Raw genomic sequence first — 16674 nt, forward strand, 5'->3', positions numbered from 1 at the left:
TGATCTGATAGTTTCACCGTAGTTGTAGTGCCATTAAGAGGAGCTTGCAGCCTGATGTAGATCAAAGTACATGGGTACCTAAGTAATGAAACTGACAATAAGTCACTATAGTCAGTCTGACTTTAGATTGACTTATTCTCCAGGAAACATACCTACTTGCCCCCTTCAACTCGGTTTTACTGATTTTAGGATTGGGCAGTTATACATTTAATATTACAGAGGAGGTGACCAAGTCTCCTGTTTCCAAAATGGTTTTAAGAGTAGTTTAGGTAAGGCCGCCACTTTCAAGCTATGGTCGTCTTTGAATCTTACTTACAAGATCCCCAGATTCCTTTGACGTCCCTGAAAAGATGTAGGTAGGCAAGAAGGATAGGTTCTTTGTAACACTTCATTATGTACGAATTGGATGCAAGTTATAACATTAAATTTGCTCATCTTTCAACAGAGGAGGGAGAAAATCTACTCGTGCTTAGAAACAAGTGTTTTACGAATATATTTTCGGTGGGTTCATGTGCTTGAGCAAAAGGAATCAAAGTATGGAATGCTCGGAAATAGATATTTAAAAGAGTCCTCACCGAAATCAAATTCCATATTGACCTGTGACTGAATGTTTGGTATCTGATCGGAATGAATCCCAACGAAAATAATAGTTGAATATACGTTCTCCAATGAATCGTCTGAGCTACTGGATTTTGTTTTCGGCTTCCGCTCTCACGTTCTTTGAAGGTTTTATTGGAATTTACTTTGACTGCGACGAGCTAGTAGCTACCTGACCGATTCTCAAATGAAAAATGTTTGCCGACTTGCCGAGTGCGGGCTGTGCTGTGGAGTAATTTGACTACGGACTACAGATGTGACGGAACCGGAAACGGCATAGAGAAAAGAAAGCGGAAACGGTCCCAAGCAGCACTTTTCCGGTGCGGCTCAGCCAATCAGCGTCCGTTCAGTACTTGGTTATTTCCTATTGGTGGATTTCCTTTGACAACATTGACATAACCTCAAATCCCATCTTCTGATAAAGGATCCTGTAGTGACATGGAAGATAGCTGTTGAGAATTTCCCTTCATATTGATAACCGGCTTTCCCACTAATATGTTTCAGGTTTATGATATTTTGTTAGTTTTCCAGTTTATTTTAAGTTTAGCTTGCAGTTCGAGTGTACTAAAGCCTCGAGGTGTTGCCTTATCAAGTAAGTACCTCTAGTTCCTGCTATCTGTTCAGGTGGTTCTGGGCTTGTCATTCCCACTTTCTGTGGGGTAGGTACTGAAAGGAGGGACCTCACTCCTTTAAAATTCACCTCTTCGGAGATTCTTGAAAAACTCACATTCCCCAATGAAAGAAAGTCGCACCAGGTGCGCAAAGATCTCATAAATTGCCTCTGAAATATCAACTTATTTGCCTGTCCGGACAAGAGAGTTAGTTGCATTGCTATCAGAGCTTAGTCTACATTTTAAGTCTATGAATATTTATGTCATTCTTCCGCAAATGCTAGTTATAGGGTATAATTAGTTAGCTCCGTGTAAATGGTCTTCCATATGTTAAATTTGAAGCTATAAAATTTAGAACGCCAGTAATTCAAGTGGGACAGTTACCGTTTGCCTGAAAGATCACTCATATGAACATTTCTGGCTTAGTTTAGTCCAATTCTTTTTACCTGAAGTTTTTCGACCATATAGTAGATTTGATGTTCTTTTTTTCTTACAGAAGCCTCCCTCTACGTTCCGAATGCAGACTTCACATGTTTCGATGGAAGTTACACCATACCTTTTGTGTATGTAAACGATGACTACTGTGATTGCCAAGATGGTAGTGATGAACCAGGCACATCTGCTTGTCCAAATGGAACTTTCTATTGTACAAATGCTGGACATACCCCACAATTAATACCATCATCGCGGGTCAACGATGGCATTTGCGGTAATTGCTTTAAAACATTGCATACAATATGTTTAAATTTTAAGTGGTAAATTCACGTCTGTCATCTTTAACTATAAACAATGAGGTTAAAAAATTTTATTTACCAGCTTGAGACAATAAAATATGGTATGAACAATGACAAAAACACATAACAACAGGAAACTTGGTTAACAATTTATACTTAAGAAGAAGAAGAGAGAAAAAAGGGCTGGAATGTTTTGGCTGGTTCCCTTATTTAGTATGAAAGATTGAAAAATAAAAAGTTAAAAATCATATTTTTGGTCTGGTGTTTAAACAGAGGAAAAGAAATGATACATTGATAACACAAAGACCAAAAAATCAATGCTTTTCTCTTGGTTGGTTTTGTCTTCAAGGTATCAATTGATCGTTTTTCTTCTTTAGTCAAGGACTAAACCAAAAAACAGTTTTCAGGTTTCTATCCTTCAATTTTGTATCTTTATACATATTCTCATCAATTTTTAAAGTCTGAGTTACTTACCATCCAGAACGTTTCAGTTTTTTCTTAGAAAGTTTTTTCCTTGCTTTCCATTGTTTCCTTAATCAACTCATGGCTGTACCTTTGTTATCCCTGTCAACACTTTTTTGGGCTACGTCAAAATACATGGTGTTATTCTATTCCCTCTTCATGTCACCAAATCATCTGCTCAACGGTTTTTGCTCTCTGAGCATTTTATCTTCTTCACGTTTTAGCCTTTGAGTCCTCATCATACTCACGGTACCGTGTTTTGCACCATGTTTTTAGATTGTTGTGATGGTACAGACGAATATGCAACTCATGCCAACTGTGTTAACAACTGTGATGCATTGGGCTATGCAGCCAGGGAAGAGGCTCGTCAAAAAGAAGAATTAGTTAGGCAAGGAAGTGAACTTATGCGGCAATTAAGTGACCATGGAAAAAAAATGAAGAAAGAAAAGCAGGTAATTTGAACCCATTCAAGCTGTTGCTTATCAAAGTATTTGATGAAACCTTCTAAAATCTAAATTTCACATATTCTTTAGTGTGACTCATTCAACTTGAGAGAATATCTTTTAAAATACCTGTTTTACATCGTGATAGAATCGACAATTGTTTTTAGGAGTATTATTCAGGGAACAGAAAAGAACTATATTCTCTTAAGCAGAATTAGAAATGAGAGAAAATTTTCAGCCAAGAGATACTCATAGGCCAAGAGTATGTTTACACTGAAAGAATCATACCTAGTAGAATATTATTTTAAACCACAAACTTTGATTCAGCATGAAAAATTCAAAGTAATAAAAAGAAACTTACTCGCTTGTTTATGACTAAAAATAGTAGGTACATTTCGAGCTTCAGTACATCCTTTTTGCAACTGATAGGTGAGATTCGTGTGATTTTTTATGCTTTCTTGAACCAGCTTTCCTATTTTCTAAATTCCCTCTCGACAGCTTGTCATCTTGATGTGCAATGCATTCGTTGTGTGCTCTAGAAATTTTTGCACTAGCAGGATATTCAACCAGTAGTAACTTTCTTATTCCTCAGTAGTATAATACATTTTTCACTATTTTGTTGGTTTTATATTTACACCTCAAACAGTGTTTGTTATTTCTGGTTGTTTAGTGCATCTCGAACAAATTGAAAGATCATGCTTTTCCAGGGTATTCTTTGAAAAAAGTCGTAAATGCCCATCAGCTTATAGAAGGAAAGTTGGAAGTTCGTTTCAGGGGTGCAGATGTTGATCAATTGATTGATTGGCTGGTCATGGTTTGGTCGTTTGGGAGAATGTGAAGGCTGCCAGAAATTCCAAAGTCAGTAGGTTCTTTTTCTCTTTTCTGTTCAAAGAGATACCATTTTGCGTGGATTTGCCAAATTATATGCATAAAATGATTTAACAAGCTACTTTTTGTTCAGAAAAGTGTAGAATTTTTTTTTTATTATTATACGCAATGGTATAGAAGGTGTCTCAAGAAATTTGGAGGTTAAGAACATTCTGCGCCCTTGGTTGATTTAAGCAATCGATGGAACATATGATGATTAGGTAACAAGAGATGAACAATACCTGAAACTTCGAATTCACCAGAAATCTTGACTACGCCGTTCTTTAAGTGATGGTGAAGAGGGCGCTGGAAAGTAAACATCAAATGGACCTGATGATAGCACAACATTTTTAGTTAAATCCGCGGATCACTTGGTAAGTTTTGTCATATATCAGAATGCTCTATTCAAGTTTTTTCCTCAACACAACTTATGTACTTTGTTGCAGGAACGATTACATCAACTGGAAAAACAAAAACAAGAGGCAGAATATTTGAAGCAAGAGAAAGAAAAACTGAAAGCAGAAGCCGAGAGTTCGGAGAATGTGGCATTGGAGAAATACCGATTGATAGAGGAGCAAGAGAAGAAGAAAGTAGCTGAAGAAGAAAAAAATGCACAAATGCAAGAAATTTTCAAGTTTTTCTCCGACATTGATCAAAATCATGATGAAATGTAAGGATTATATTCATTTGTTCTCTCATGGACTCCTTTTGTTATTTCAATTTTTCATAAATGTATGCTATTGAGTCTTGCTCCTTTTCATGATAACTTAATGCTTCAGTAACTCAATTTCGTAGACCTAGGTCTCTTTTCCCATGGACAGTCAAATGTGCACAAAAAAATTTTCTTTTTCATGTTTGAGTATCAATTTTTCCCTCTAAATGTTAATTTAATGCATTATTTCACTATTGTTTTCCCCCAGAATAACTATCGATGAAGTTCAAGCTTATGGTGTGTTTGATACAAACAAAGATGGAGTAATATCAGATGAGGAAGTACAGGTAAAGTGTTTTAAATTTTACGATGGCTACTTTCTTTGTTTGAACTGAATTTTTTATTTACTAATGCCTCGGATGAATTCATTAAAAATTTATCCTTTCCTCTTCTGAATGAGCCGTGAGGTTAATCTTTAAAGTTGCATATTTAGTCAGCTATTGCTGCCTTTTAGCGATGAAGCCCACCATTACCATAATTTAAGTACCAAGACCTTTCATGGGTCGTGAAGTTGACTTCAAGTACTGTTGAAAGTGAAACTTAGTCGTACTGCACAGCAGCTACTAATGAGACAGTTAGGATTCTCAAGTAAATTTCAAATTGAACTTGAATATTTTGTTGTCCTTAGCAAGTGAACGTTTCTACTGAAAAAACATCAAATGTCCTCGTTTGATTTTCATAATTGACTGTAATTTACCCAATGCAGACTTTTGCTGGAGCGAAAAAAAGAATTATTTTCCATGAAAAATAGCTGACATATTACATATGAAGAATAAAGATTATGATTACAGTGAAAATATACCGATCAGTTTGCATTATCTTACTTAAGCTGCTTACGTAATTATACTCGTAGTAATATTTTTATTTTTCTTCTCTTTCTCATTAGTATTTCCTAGGAGCTGCAGAATCTTATAGTTGGTCTCAGTTTCATGATATTGGATGGCCCCGTTTGAAACCTCTGCTGATTGCTTACCAACAACAAGTGGAAGCTGAGAATCAGCAACAGACTGGCTCAACGTCTCCCAAATCAAACGATTTTGATGACCAGGTAAGATCATCTGTTTTTTTTTTAGTATTCCCGTGATTTTTGTAACAAAATACACCCCTAAAAATGAGTTCAAGTTGCATACTTCAAGCTCTCATTTTAATGCACTCTGCCTAAAAATCCACATGGTATCCGAAAATATCCTTCCTGTTGCGGCCACACTCCCGAAGGCTGTACGGTGCCTCTTCCTTAATGAATGATCCACACTGCTGTGCATTGATTGATAACAGCTGCTCGGATTATGAATTGTAGCAGTGGCACTGCTCTGTCGGAAGTGCACCTGCTTCGGGAGGAATATTTTCAAATGCTGTTAGGATTTTCTTGGTGATGTGCGTTTAAAGTGGAGCTCAAAATATGCTACTTTGAACTTTTAAAAAAAATTGTGCATTACACATGAGTAAATACAGTAGGTCGCAAACTTGCAATTAATTCTTTTGATAACTGCAGGGAATTTCTGTTTCCATTATCTGCAAAGATCTATGTACTTACAGTAAAAATCCTTATCCATATGGGGGGTAATATTGAATTAAATGCTGGAAAGCTGGAAATTTTTTTAAAAGACGTATTATGAGGTCCTTAAATAAGGGTTAATTTTGCACCATTCCTGAAGTGGAGCTTTAGCCGCCATCTTGGATTTTTAGGCCTAAAATCGCTATTTTTTCGGTTTTTGGCCTGTAAGTCAGTGAAAAAGTCATTTTTCCGTCAAAATACCTCAGTGCTAAAATCAAGCCTATAAAATTTTCTATTAAAAAGGTGGTATACGTTTTTTCCATACGACCCACCGTTTTCGAGTTATGATCGTCGCAAAGTTGGGCTTTTAAACTCAAAATCGACCAAAACCCGACTTCCAAGTTTCCAGTGCGCTACAACTTAACAAAAACCGAGGAAAGAGAGGAAAACTCATTCCGAAACTAAAATCTGTGATTTCTCAAAAATTAATCCCAAAATCCAAATGCGTGGGGGGGGGGGGGGGGGGGCAAGATGTCCCAGTGCCGTAGCGCGCCGCTGCTCACGCGCACAGTTCGTTAGCTTTTTTGGTGATTGAAATGAAATTGCAAAATGATTCTTTGCTTTTCTTCGGTGAAGCGTTACAGAACTCAACCTGCAACTTAAGTGCCCTTAGATCACCTGGTTCCTTTCTGTTAGTTGCTGCAAAATTGTTCGTAGTTTCAGCTGTTAAAGCCATGGAAATAAAGTGACGTACCCATTTAGCAGAAAAAAGGAGTCACTTACAAAGAAAAAAAGAACAGTAAGTTTCTCCGATTGACAGTTGAACATTTATTTAAAAATTCACTGAATACAAAAAAAAAAAAATCATGTTTAACACCTGGCAGAGGTTCATCTTTGCCGGACAATCTACACATGAGATCCTTACTTTTCTTCCTCATCCATGCTATCCTCATCTTCAATGATATCGGCCACGTTTGAGCATGATCTACCTTCGCAGTTTTTGCAAAGTAAAGAGCAGTGTAAGCCTGCTTTTCGGCAGGAACAAGAATTTTGACAGCCCTTCACACATTTGCATGAAATTAATTTTAAAAGCTCTTGAGGCGCCGGATCTTTCTGCATCGGAATCGGGAATAATCCAGTTTTACAATGTCTCCACCCCTTACTGTAATAGAGATATTTCGTGACCATATACCACATCTGCATTTGTAAATAGACTCTAAATGAATGCAAACATGCTGAATCTGAAGAAGGGGGCAAGGAAGCTAAATTCGGTGCACTTTTGCTTATCGCTTGTGTGAAGCACTATGGTACCTAAATTGATTCAATGATACATCACCTCGAGCACCGTAGAGGGAAAGAAACAATTTTTCCCCTGCACTAGCTACTGCCTCTGATGAAGCATTTGGTTCTTTGAAAATTTGAGCCGCTACTTTTAAGCTCTCATCTTTTTGTAACAATTTGAAGAGCTTATGTTTTCCTCGCCTAAAAATTGCAGATGTGGTATCACAACCGGTGAATGCGTGTAAATGAAACATTATCTGCTAAAGTTAGGTTCTGGTTCAGCGAGTAAGTTTTATTTGGAACTTTACCTTTACCTGACTTCAGAAAATAAATGTTTTTCTTAGAGTTGCTTGAAGCTGTAAGGATAACTAAGAGATCAGAGTCTTCACTTACAATTATGACTGATGGGGAATTTTCAGAGCACTCGATTTACAATGAGCACGTCAGCATCCTCCTTTGCTTGTTTAGTTTTAATACCTGCACTCTCAAACCTCTCTCTTAGTAAAGCTATCAGTCGACTTTTATTTTTCTCGTTCTTGAGGAATTTACTTAGTGTGACAGTCACTGACATGTTCTCTTCAAAAATAATTTCTGGAGATAATAATGATTTTGATCTCCGACAGCGTTCCGCTGTTTTGGTCCTCTTTGCTGCGCTGTCCTCCGGATATCCGACAAACACTACTGACGTGTTAGAGGAATAATTTTTCTGTACATACTCAACATGTTTATCAAGTATTTGGGAGAATATTTCTTGCCGATGCCAGACAATTTTGTGAACCATAAATCCTCCATCAATCACACGGACAGAACCTTTCAATTTGACTGCAGTTTCACAAGTTGAAAAGAAAGTCATAAATCACTAGGTTGGACATTTTCCGCAATCCAGATTCGTCAAAAAGAGCTAATGGAAAAGGAATCAATTCGAATTGAAAATAATCCTCAAATTTTTTGTCTATGATTTTTTAAGGAATGAAATCCTTTGAAAAAGAAATGTAGGATTAATGGGTATCACTTTATTATTTAATTTAACGATGCAGTCTGTTACAGAAATAGGTACATAACACCCGGTTGCTCCTTTTAAATTTGATTTCACCAGAAGTGCCCTCTAGCGCTCTCATTCGCGCCATACCAACTTCACGAGTTTTATGACAATTAATCTTTGGATCAGACCGGGAGTCTCTAAACCAATATAAATGATTGCCATTCGACACTTAGTAGCTGATAATACAGCGCGATACGACACGGTGTGTAAAAACAGTGCGCGCGCGGCCCACAGATTCGGTCACCGTGCCGCCCCCGCCCCCCCCCCCCCCCACGCATTTGGATTTTGGGATTAATTTTTGAGAAATCACAGATTTTAGTTTCGGAATGAGTTTTCCTCTCTTTCCTCGGTTTTTGTTAAGTTGTAGCGCACTGGAAACTTGGAAGTCGGGTTTCGGTCGATTTTGAGTTTAAAAGCCCAACTTTGCGACGATCATAACTCGAAAACGGTGGGTCGTGTGGAAAAAACGTATACCACCTTTTTAATAGAAAATTTTATAGGCTTGATTTTAGCACTGAGGTATTTTAACGGAAATATGACTTTTTCACTGACTTACAGGCCAAAAACCGAAAAAAAAGCGATTTTAGGCCTAAAAATCCAAGATGGCGGCTAAAGCTCCACTTCAGGAATGGTGCAAAATTAACCCTTATTTAAGGACCTCATAATACGTCTTTTAAAAAAATTTCCAGCTTTCCAGCATTTAATTCAATATTCATTCCCTTGGTGCCTGGCCTATTAGAGGAAGAATAAGAATAAATTATAATTTTTTTAGAATGTTTTTTTAAATTTTATTTTAGTTCAATTCAAAAAATTTTTTTCACAACACTTTTGAGTAAATTTTATAAGTGCTTTAAAAATCCACTGAAGTGCTGCGTATATGGAATTGTAGAAAACCAAGAATCCTTGGACATACTACTGTATGTACTAATTCTATAAAAGAAGAAAAACATTTTTTGTAAAATTTTCCTGCCTATGCTTGAGTGTATGTATCCATCACTTGATTTGCTATATTATCAATTACCTAAAAATTCCAATTGTATTCCGAACACTTTTTCCAGGATCGAAGTGAAGAATCAGATCATGAGCCTGACCATGAACCTGAGGCAAGTACCTTTAGTGATTCTCTCTGTGAAATTCATGATACTTCATAATTGCTTTGAATTTCGATGGTGAAACAACCAAACCACGTTTCTTGTATGTTGTGTTTAAAAATCTCCGCTCTCATTTCCAATTTTTGAAGAAGAATAAATCAATATTGTTCCCTGAAGCTTTCACAGAATTTTCTTACCACAAAGAGGAAAATTCAGGGAAGTTTTCAAAAATTGACGAGGAATAGTTTTCCATTTAAAAACTTAAGTATAACAAGAAGTCTGCAACATCGCAAACCGAGATAAGTGGTCTGGTAGCTCACCATTGATTCATGATGTCAATGTGCAGTCTCTTTCATCAACAACTTTTTGTGCTCAGCGAATGTTCTTTTTTGTCATGGGAGACTTTTGCTCATTTTATTTACCACATCCCCTGAGCTATTTTATTTCTTTTGTAGGAGTAACTCAACAATTTAAGTTCTCTGGCTCTGAAATTAATGTTGCACTTGTTGAAAATTGTTCCTCTTAACCCGTTTAACCGAACGTCTTACAGCTTGTAAGCAAAGTCAAGAGACTGTACTGCACTGATGATGGACCCAGAACGAGTCTGCAATTGCCTTCTTGCCTTCTGGATCGGTCATAACTAGTGTTACTCCAAACAGCGGAGCTCTGAAAGGGAAAGTTTGGTGAGAATGAGTTTTTTTCCATATGATGTGTATAAGTACCGAGGTCCATATGATGGAATGTTAACAACTCTGCTCCTAATCTGACCACTCATCTCACTTCCATCCATCGTAATTTTGATTTGTTTTTTCCATTTTCATTTGCGAAGGAAGAAGAAGGGGATGAAGGAGATTTGGATGATAAAGAAGAGGAAGATCATGCTTCCGAAGAGCCAAGTCCGGATCACTCAGCCAAGTATGATGAAGAAACTCAACAATTGATTGAAAGTAAGAGTCCAAAAATTACTGTATGAAATCAGCGAACCTTTTATTTTTGTTTTTTTCGTTCTCTCTTGTTGTTTCCTTTTTTTTCCTTTTTGTTGTTGTTGACCCAGAAGAAAAGATTTTTCTCAGCTGCCCTACCAAATAGTTGCCAGAAACTCTAGATTGTATACTTGGGACCAGAGCAGAAGTGACAAATGGCAATAGGCCATGCAGATAGCCAATAGCTGCTGGATGTCACAGGAGACGGAGTGCTTATCACGTGGATTTAAAGCATGCTTCATTGTTGTGATCCAGACTTACAAATGGCCAGTGTTATCTCCCTGCACAAATGAAGACCTTAAATCAATAACGGGCTAAGTGCCAAAAAAATGAAAATCGAGTTAGACCTCGAATAGTGTTCTCTGTACCAAGGACAGCAACCCGTGAAGCGGGCTGAGTGCCACGACCATGACAGTAGTGTGCAGTGTGCCCCGATAGGTAGCGGTACGTGGTATGTGCCGGGCAATCTGTGAGAAATAAATGTTGAATAACTGAAACTTGACTTTTTGGCACTCAGCCCGTTATTGATTTAAGGTCTTCAAATGTTGCCCTCTCATTCATTCTATCTCCCAGAAAAAATGGCTTGTTCACACTAATTAATGGAGCCCTGGACTAAGCAGTTCATTATTTTCCCCTTTAATCCACGGATGTAGGCTGATCACTCAATTTTACAATTTTATTGTAATTTGTCACTTAACCAATGTATGTTTTTCTTTGAAAGGTGCGAACAGAGCAAGATCAGAGTATGACGAAGCTGAAAGAGCTGTCAGGGACATCGAAAGAGAAAAGAAGCAGATAGAGGACTCTATAAACAAAGATTACGGATCTAATGAAGAATTCGCACCTCTCGAAGGAGAGTGCTTTGAATACACTGACAGAGAGTACACATACAAATTCTGTCCATTTGATCAGGTTTGTCAAACCTTATATTTCTTCTTTGCCAAAAGTATTTTTTTTTAGACTTTTCAAACTCGGTAATATATGCTTTGCAAGCATGTGTAGCAGCAAGCTGCTAACTATGCTCTTTTGTGAATAATTGCAAATTTTTGTCTACAATATCGAATAGTATTTGATTTTTGGGAAGGAAAATTTTACTCACGATCAGTGCACTTCACACCAGATGATTTCAAAATGATGTTTGTTCCGCAACTCAAAGAAGGTGGATGGATTCAGATCAGCCTGTCTGGGAGTCGAATCACATCATTTTTGGAATGTCCTTTGTTCAGATGGTCCATGTTGCTTGAAGTTTTCTCAATTTTATCCTTTAGTTCTCAGTTTTTCTAACAAGATTACATAACAGACGATAATATTGTGATAAGGTTTCATCAGCACTGCTCCTTTCTCATGAAAGGAATGAACCAAACTCTTCCACAAAGACGTACTTCAGAATTTTTTTTTTTTATATTTCATAATGTTTAAAGTTAGCTATGACATGTTTCTCCTCTCTGTCAAAGAATCGAGGCTTTAAATGTCTCTTGGATTTTCCAGATAAGTCAAAGGCCTGTAAGTGGTGGTATGGAAACCCGACTAGGAAATTGGGCTGGTTGGATTGGACCAAACAAATATGATGCAATGAAGTATGATGGAGGTCAAACGTGTTGGAATGGTCCTCCCAGATCAGCACATGTAAGCATGTTAATTTGTTTACTTCCTTTTACTGTTTTTAAGAAGTTGAGATCAGGATTCAGATGTCAATCATAAACGTTTCAGAACTTCCTCATCGAATGTTGGGACGAATATCAAAAGTATCTAAAATCATGATTCATTTTTCTGCTACTGATGAAAATTTAAAAAATTCATGACTGCGGTCTTCTCCAGGCTCATCAACCAATTGTGTTTGTCCAAATATACAATTCATATGCTCAGAAAACTTTTATAGGTTAGGAAAATTTCCTATCAAATGAAATTTCCACTGGAAATGAATTCTGTTTTAAAGCAATTGTGACCGTTCTGTAGATTTTTTTGCTGCACAGGAAAAACAGGGTTACTATTACATATTATTGAAAACTGGGAAATGCAAGAAAAAATGACAAATGAGTCCGGGAAAAATAGTTAAACCAACTTTATTTGCTTTCTAGAGTATGTTTGACATTTCAAACAACAAAAGCTCTGTCAGTTCTGAAATCTGTCTTCAGTCTGTTTCAGTTCAGAGGTGGAAAAATGAATTTTTAACCATCTTGATATCATCAAATGTCAGGGAATTTTACTAGAATTTGTCAGAGAACTCACGGAAGTGTCAGGAAATTTCGTTTTATGAATTCTGTGGTAACCCTGGAAAATATATCCTAGTTTTGACATTCCCTATCTTGTCTGGAAAAGAGGAAGATCATAAAGATGAATGAACTCACAAATGAGCACAAATATAATTTTTCCCCCTCTTATTGTAAGATGAACTGTTTAGCAAAGCTTATTATTACAAAAACTTAAATATTTTGTATCGATCAACTAGGTCTAACAAGATTTTTGTACATTGTAAAATAAAATGAACATTTCTTGCGAACATATAGTGGGACAGGAAAAGTATGGGTTGTAAATTCTGTAAGTAATGCTTTTCAAATCAATGTCAGCGATCATAATGAAACTTTAATTTTCTGTAAATTATAATGTCGTTTACCTCTTTAAATATGCATGTAAAATTTTTCTATGGAAAATCTGTGCAGAAAATTAAACTTTAAGAGAAATAGCCCTCTCTGGCGAGTTTTGATCCATATTTTAGTTTTTATGGTTTTGAGAAACCTCCCACTGCTTATTCGCATGTTCTAATATCAAAAAATTTCTTTCTGTTGCAGATCAATATTTTATGTGGTCTAGAATCAGCTTTAATCTCTGCTAGTGAGCCCAATCGGTGCGAATATTTATTTGATTTTATCACACCAGCTGCCTGTCATCTAGACTTGATCAAACAATACGAACAGCATGAACACGATGAGTTGTAAAGATAGAAAATTCCTAAATTGTTTGGCAATATTTGCTACTTATGTTGAAAATATTTTTAAGTACAAAAGCTCACCGATAGGTAGTGTCCGATTCCATCTCATTCGTGTTGTCGCATTGATAACATCAAAAATGTTTATGCATCCCAAAACAAGGGTAATCATTTTTATCTCATTTGTACATCTCCATCCAATCAGTTGTTATTATCAGAAGAAGGGAATGTTTCTGGTGGGTGAATCAATGGGTTTGCGTTAAAAAAAAGAAATGGATAACATTTGTCCAAATTTTATTGATCATAATCTAACTTGCAGCTTAAAGCATTACTAAATCATCAGTCTGCCTTAGGATACAAACCAAAACAATGGCTTAATGCAGTTTATTCTTAGTAGCTCCAACAAGATTATTTCTCATTTTTCGGATTATAGTCAATCAGCCAACATTGATTATAATAGGTAACCACAAGACAGGATGAAAATTTAGTACTACGAGACTTGTTCCCCCTAAAACTTCACTCAGAACACATTTAATGTATCCAAAGCTTCTAAAATCACCTTATGAACACAAAATTATCGCATGTTCTTAACATTAGAATTTAAGGTTGATTGCAAGAAAAACCAAAATCAATGTAAGTTCAATCCAAGATAGAAAGCAATCTAATTTGTTTGATAAATCAACAGCACTTCTACACCATTTTGCTTTGCAAAATTTTACCTCTACTACAATGCGTGGAACTTGTAAACAAGTCAAAGAAATTTAGCATACAGAAAATTCTGCAGTTAAGAAGTATACTGAAAATAGTTAACATCCGATTCTATTTCAGTAGACGTTAGTTTTTATTGAGAGCAGAAAGGGTGAATAACACTTACAAAAATGCCATTTTATTACTTTTGAGTTAAATTTGGAACCGTGCAGTGTGCTTGCTGCATTCTACATAAAGTTTTGATGAGGAAGCATGTTTTGAAGTGCTCACTTTCTTACCCCGTCTTTATGTTTCAAGGCAAAAATTCTATGGCAACAGGTTGATTTTTTCAAGCATCCTCTTTTTCTTGAAATTTCTCATATGACACTATCACCTATTTGTAAATATGACATAGGAAACGGGTGACTGTATGCCGAGAACTCCAAATCATTATTTATTTTTTGAATTACAGCAATCAAGCCTGAATTGAATGAATTAGATTTATTTGTAGGAATTACTTGAATAGCAAAGAAAACACCGGTTGTGGTTCGTGCGTGTAAGTCTGCTGAAAGGAGAGTGAAACGCAAATCGATGGCTAGGAAAATGCATACCTCGGAAAATGTTGTCGCAATTCTCTGTTCATATTTTATCTCTTGAGCAGGAAAATAACCAGTGATTCTTCTTGAAATTTTTTGTGGATAGGTTTCAATTTGGGAAGAAAATTCACAGAAAATTCCGAGGTAAACTGTCCATTAGTTTCCTCTTTCAATTTTTTTTTTTTTTTAAAAATGAGTAGAGTTTTTGAAACATTGCAATGGAGATTTGGATTTTTGTACTCTAGCCATCGAAATGTTACTTCTCAGTCAAACTCTGTATAATATATTTATTTTATTTTCATGAAGTTGTTTACAAATTTGTTTAGATTTCTCGTAATGGTCTCTTACTCTCTATTTTGAATGATTTTAAACTATGTAAGTTGCTCAAACTGGATGTTACGTAAAGGATAATAACAAAAGAAATGGAGCAGAAATTATTGTAAAAAATTTTATCACAGAGATTTTCTTTTTATCATATTTTGCTTTTATTTTTACCATTATTGTTTTAGGTAAAATTTTCCATTTCCATCGGTCTCTTGATTTACCTGATCATTATTATAGAATAGTGAGCTACGTTCAATTTAGAATTAGTCAATACTAGTGTCTTACTTGTGATCAGGTGTATCGTTTCTCTGTAATTGTTTTATCTTCTTTTTTCGGTGATATACTGTCTGTAATCTATTTTTTCTTTTTCTATCTATTTTTCTCCCTTTCCATCTCTTTTGTCCCCTCGGCTCTCCTCTATACTTAAAATATTCAGATGCTGATGTAATGAAAGACCTTTTTATTAAACCAATCAACGGTTATTATTCGTTGGATGTCCTGCAACTACTACACAACTTTTAATGCAGATATTACCTAAAAACCATCCGTTAGTTTCTAGTTTTTTAAGTCTTTGTGATATGTACCTTATAAATAAGATTATGTCAGAACTGTAATATTTTGAACCAATTTTTGTGCATTTATTGTAATTCACAGTAAAATTTTTGAAGCTATTCAGCCATTTCACCTATTTTTCTTTCCATTTTCACTTTTGAATCAAGATTAAAGTGACCCCTCAAAATTTTACGATCACAAGGTATATTAGGCATACATGAGGGGCATTTAAGTGTTCATGCAGATTCTTGTTAGCATTGGGGCACATATATGAGTTAGTGGTTTACGAATTAATTTACTAAGATTTTTTCCGAGCACTCTTGCAACTATTTTTTGTGATAGTAGTAAAATGCTGATTTTTTTTTCATTGTAAAAAAATTTACAGTTTATGCATTTGATTATCAGAAACGGTTAATTTTCAACAATTAAATGAAACTACAGAGAGCTGCCATCAGCTCAGGATCTGAAAGAAAAGCTGGAACTCTTGAGAATATTTTTCGATTGTAACTGAAGAAAAACTGAGCTTGATTTTCCGCTAACTCAAATTGCAAGAGATGATTAAAAATGCAAAAAAAAAAAAAAAAAAAAAAAAAAAAATAATCATAAGTATGAAAGATAAAAAAAGCATTTTGCTATTTTTTAGTGGCACATCTCGAAATGATGATTTCACCAGCACACATTAAGTAGTGCTTGAAGAGTTCAATGAAACTAGTGACAATTTAGGGGCTTAAGTAGATAGTTCATGAAAACATTTTCAGAAAAGGTGCAGGGAAGTTAATGAAAATTGAATCTTTCAGTTCGGAAATGACTCAACTCGGGTTTATACGATGTTCATTCTTTTGATTGGAAACACTCCTTTCCTGACCCCATAGTTTTTACCGTCTCCTAATAAATTTCATTTTTCCGAGGTGGGTCACTTTTGAACTGAAAGATTCAATTAATTCTTAAGTGATGATGGAAAATTTTTGATTTTTGAATGAATTATCCTGAATAAAACCTGTTCTAACTCCCACTTCGTTTCTTACAGTCATTGGCTGACAAACGTGAATGGCAAAATTTGAAGACAATTATTTACTCTTTGTTTTCGTCCGTACCATAGCAACCTATTAAGTCTGATTTTACATGGGAGAAAAGTAGAGAGGAAGAGGTAAGCAACAGGATGATAGAATAACGCTGGGTCCACAGGACTTTAGGTCCACATCAATCTATCAATCTGCAGCCCAGTTAAAAATCCCGCCACGGTTTTACTACAGCGCTCTCTCGTGATATTT

At 35.8% G+C, this 16674-nt stretch overlaps 1 protein-coding gene across 1 annotated transcript; it reads left to right on the forward strand.

The window, feature by feature from the left end:
• The first annotated feature begins 989 nt into the window (after nucleotides 1–989).
• On the forward strand, nucleotides 990–15522 carry GCS2beta (glucosidase 2 subunit beta). The gene is made up of 11 exons (XM_072300624.1): nucleotides 990–1189; nucleotides 1705–1917; nucleotides 2681–2856; nucleotides 4161–4384; nucleotides 4635–4713; nucleotides 5313–5474; nucleotides 9303–9351; nucleotides 10169–10282; nucleotides 11040–11230; nucleotides 11807–11944; nucleotides 13108–15522. Exons 1-11 carry the CDS (start codon nucleotides 1093–1095, stop codon nucleotides 13252–13254), a joined length of 1590 nt encoding a protein of 529 aa, XP_072156725.1. The 5' UTR covers nucleotides 990–1092; the 3' UTR covers nucleotides 13255–15522.
• The last annotated feature ends 1152 nt before the right edge of the window (nucleotides 15523–16674 follow it).

This window comes from Bemisia tabaci, chromosome 5 (assembly GCF_918797505.1).
Source record: "Bemisia tabaci chromosome 5, PGI_BMITA_v3".
Taxonomy (NCBI): Eukaryota; Metazoa; Arthropoda; class Insecta; order Hemiptera; family Aleyrodidae; genus Bemisia; species Bemisia tabaci.

Coding starts and splice junctions, on each gene's coding strand:
- GCS2beta (XM_072300624.1), top strand. CDS start 1,093: ATGTTTCAGGTTTATGATATTTTGTTAGTTTTCCAGTTTATTTTAAGT. Junction 9,352..10,168: donor TGACCATGAACCTGAGGCAA/GTACCTTTAGTG, acceptor TTGCGAAGGAAG/AAGAAGGGGATGAAGGAGAT. Junction 11,231..11,806: donor AATTCTGTCCATTTGATCAG/GTTTGTCAAACC, acceptor TGGATTTTCCAG/ATAAGTCAAAGGCCTGTAAG.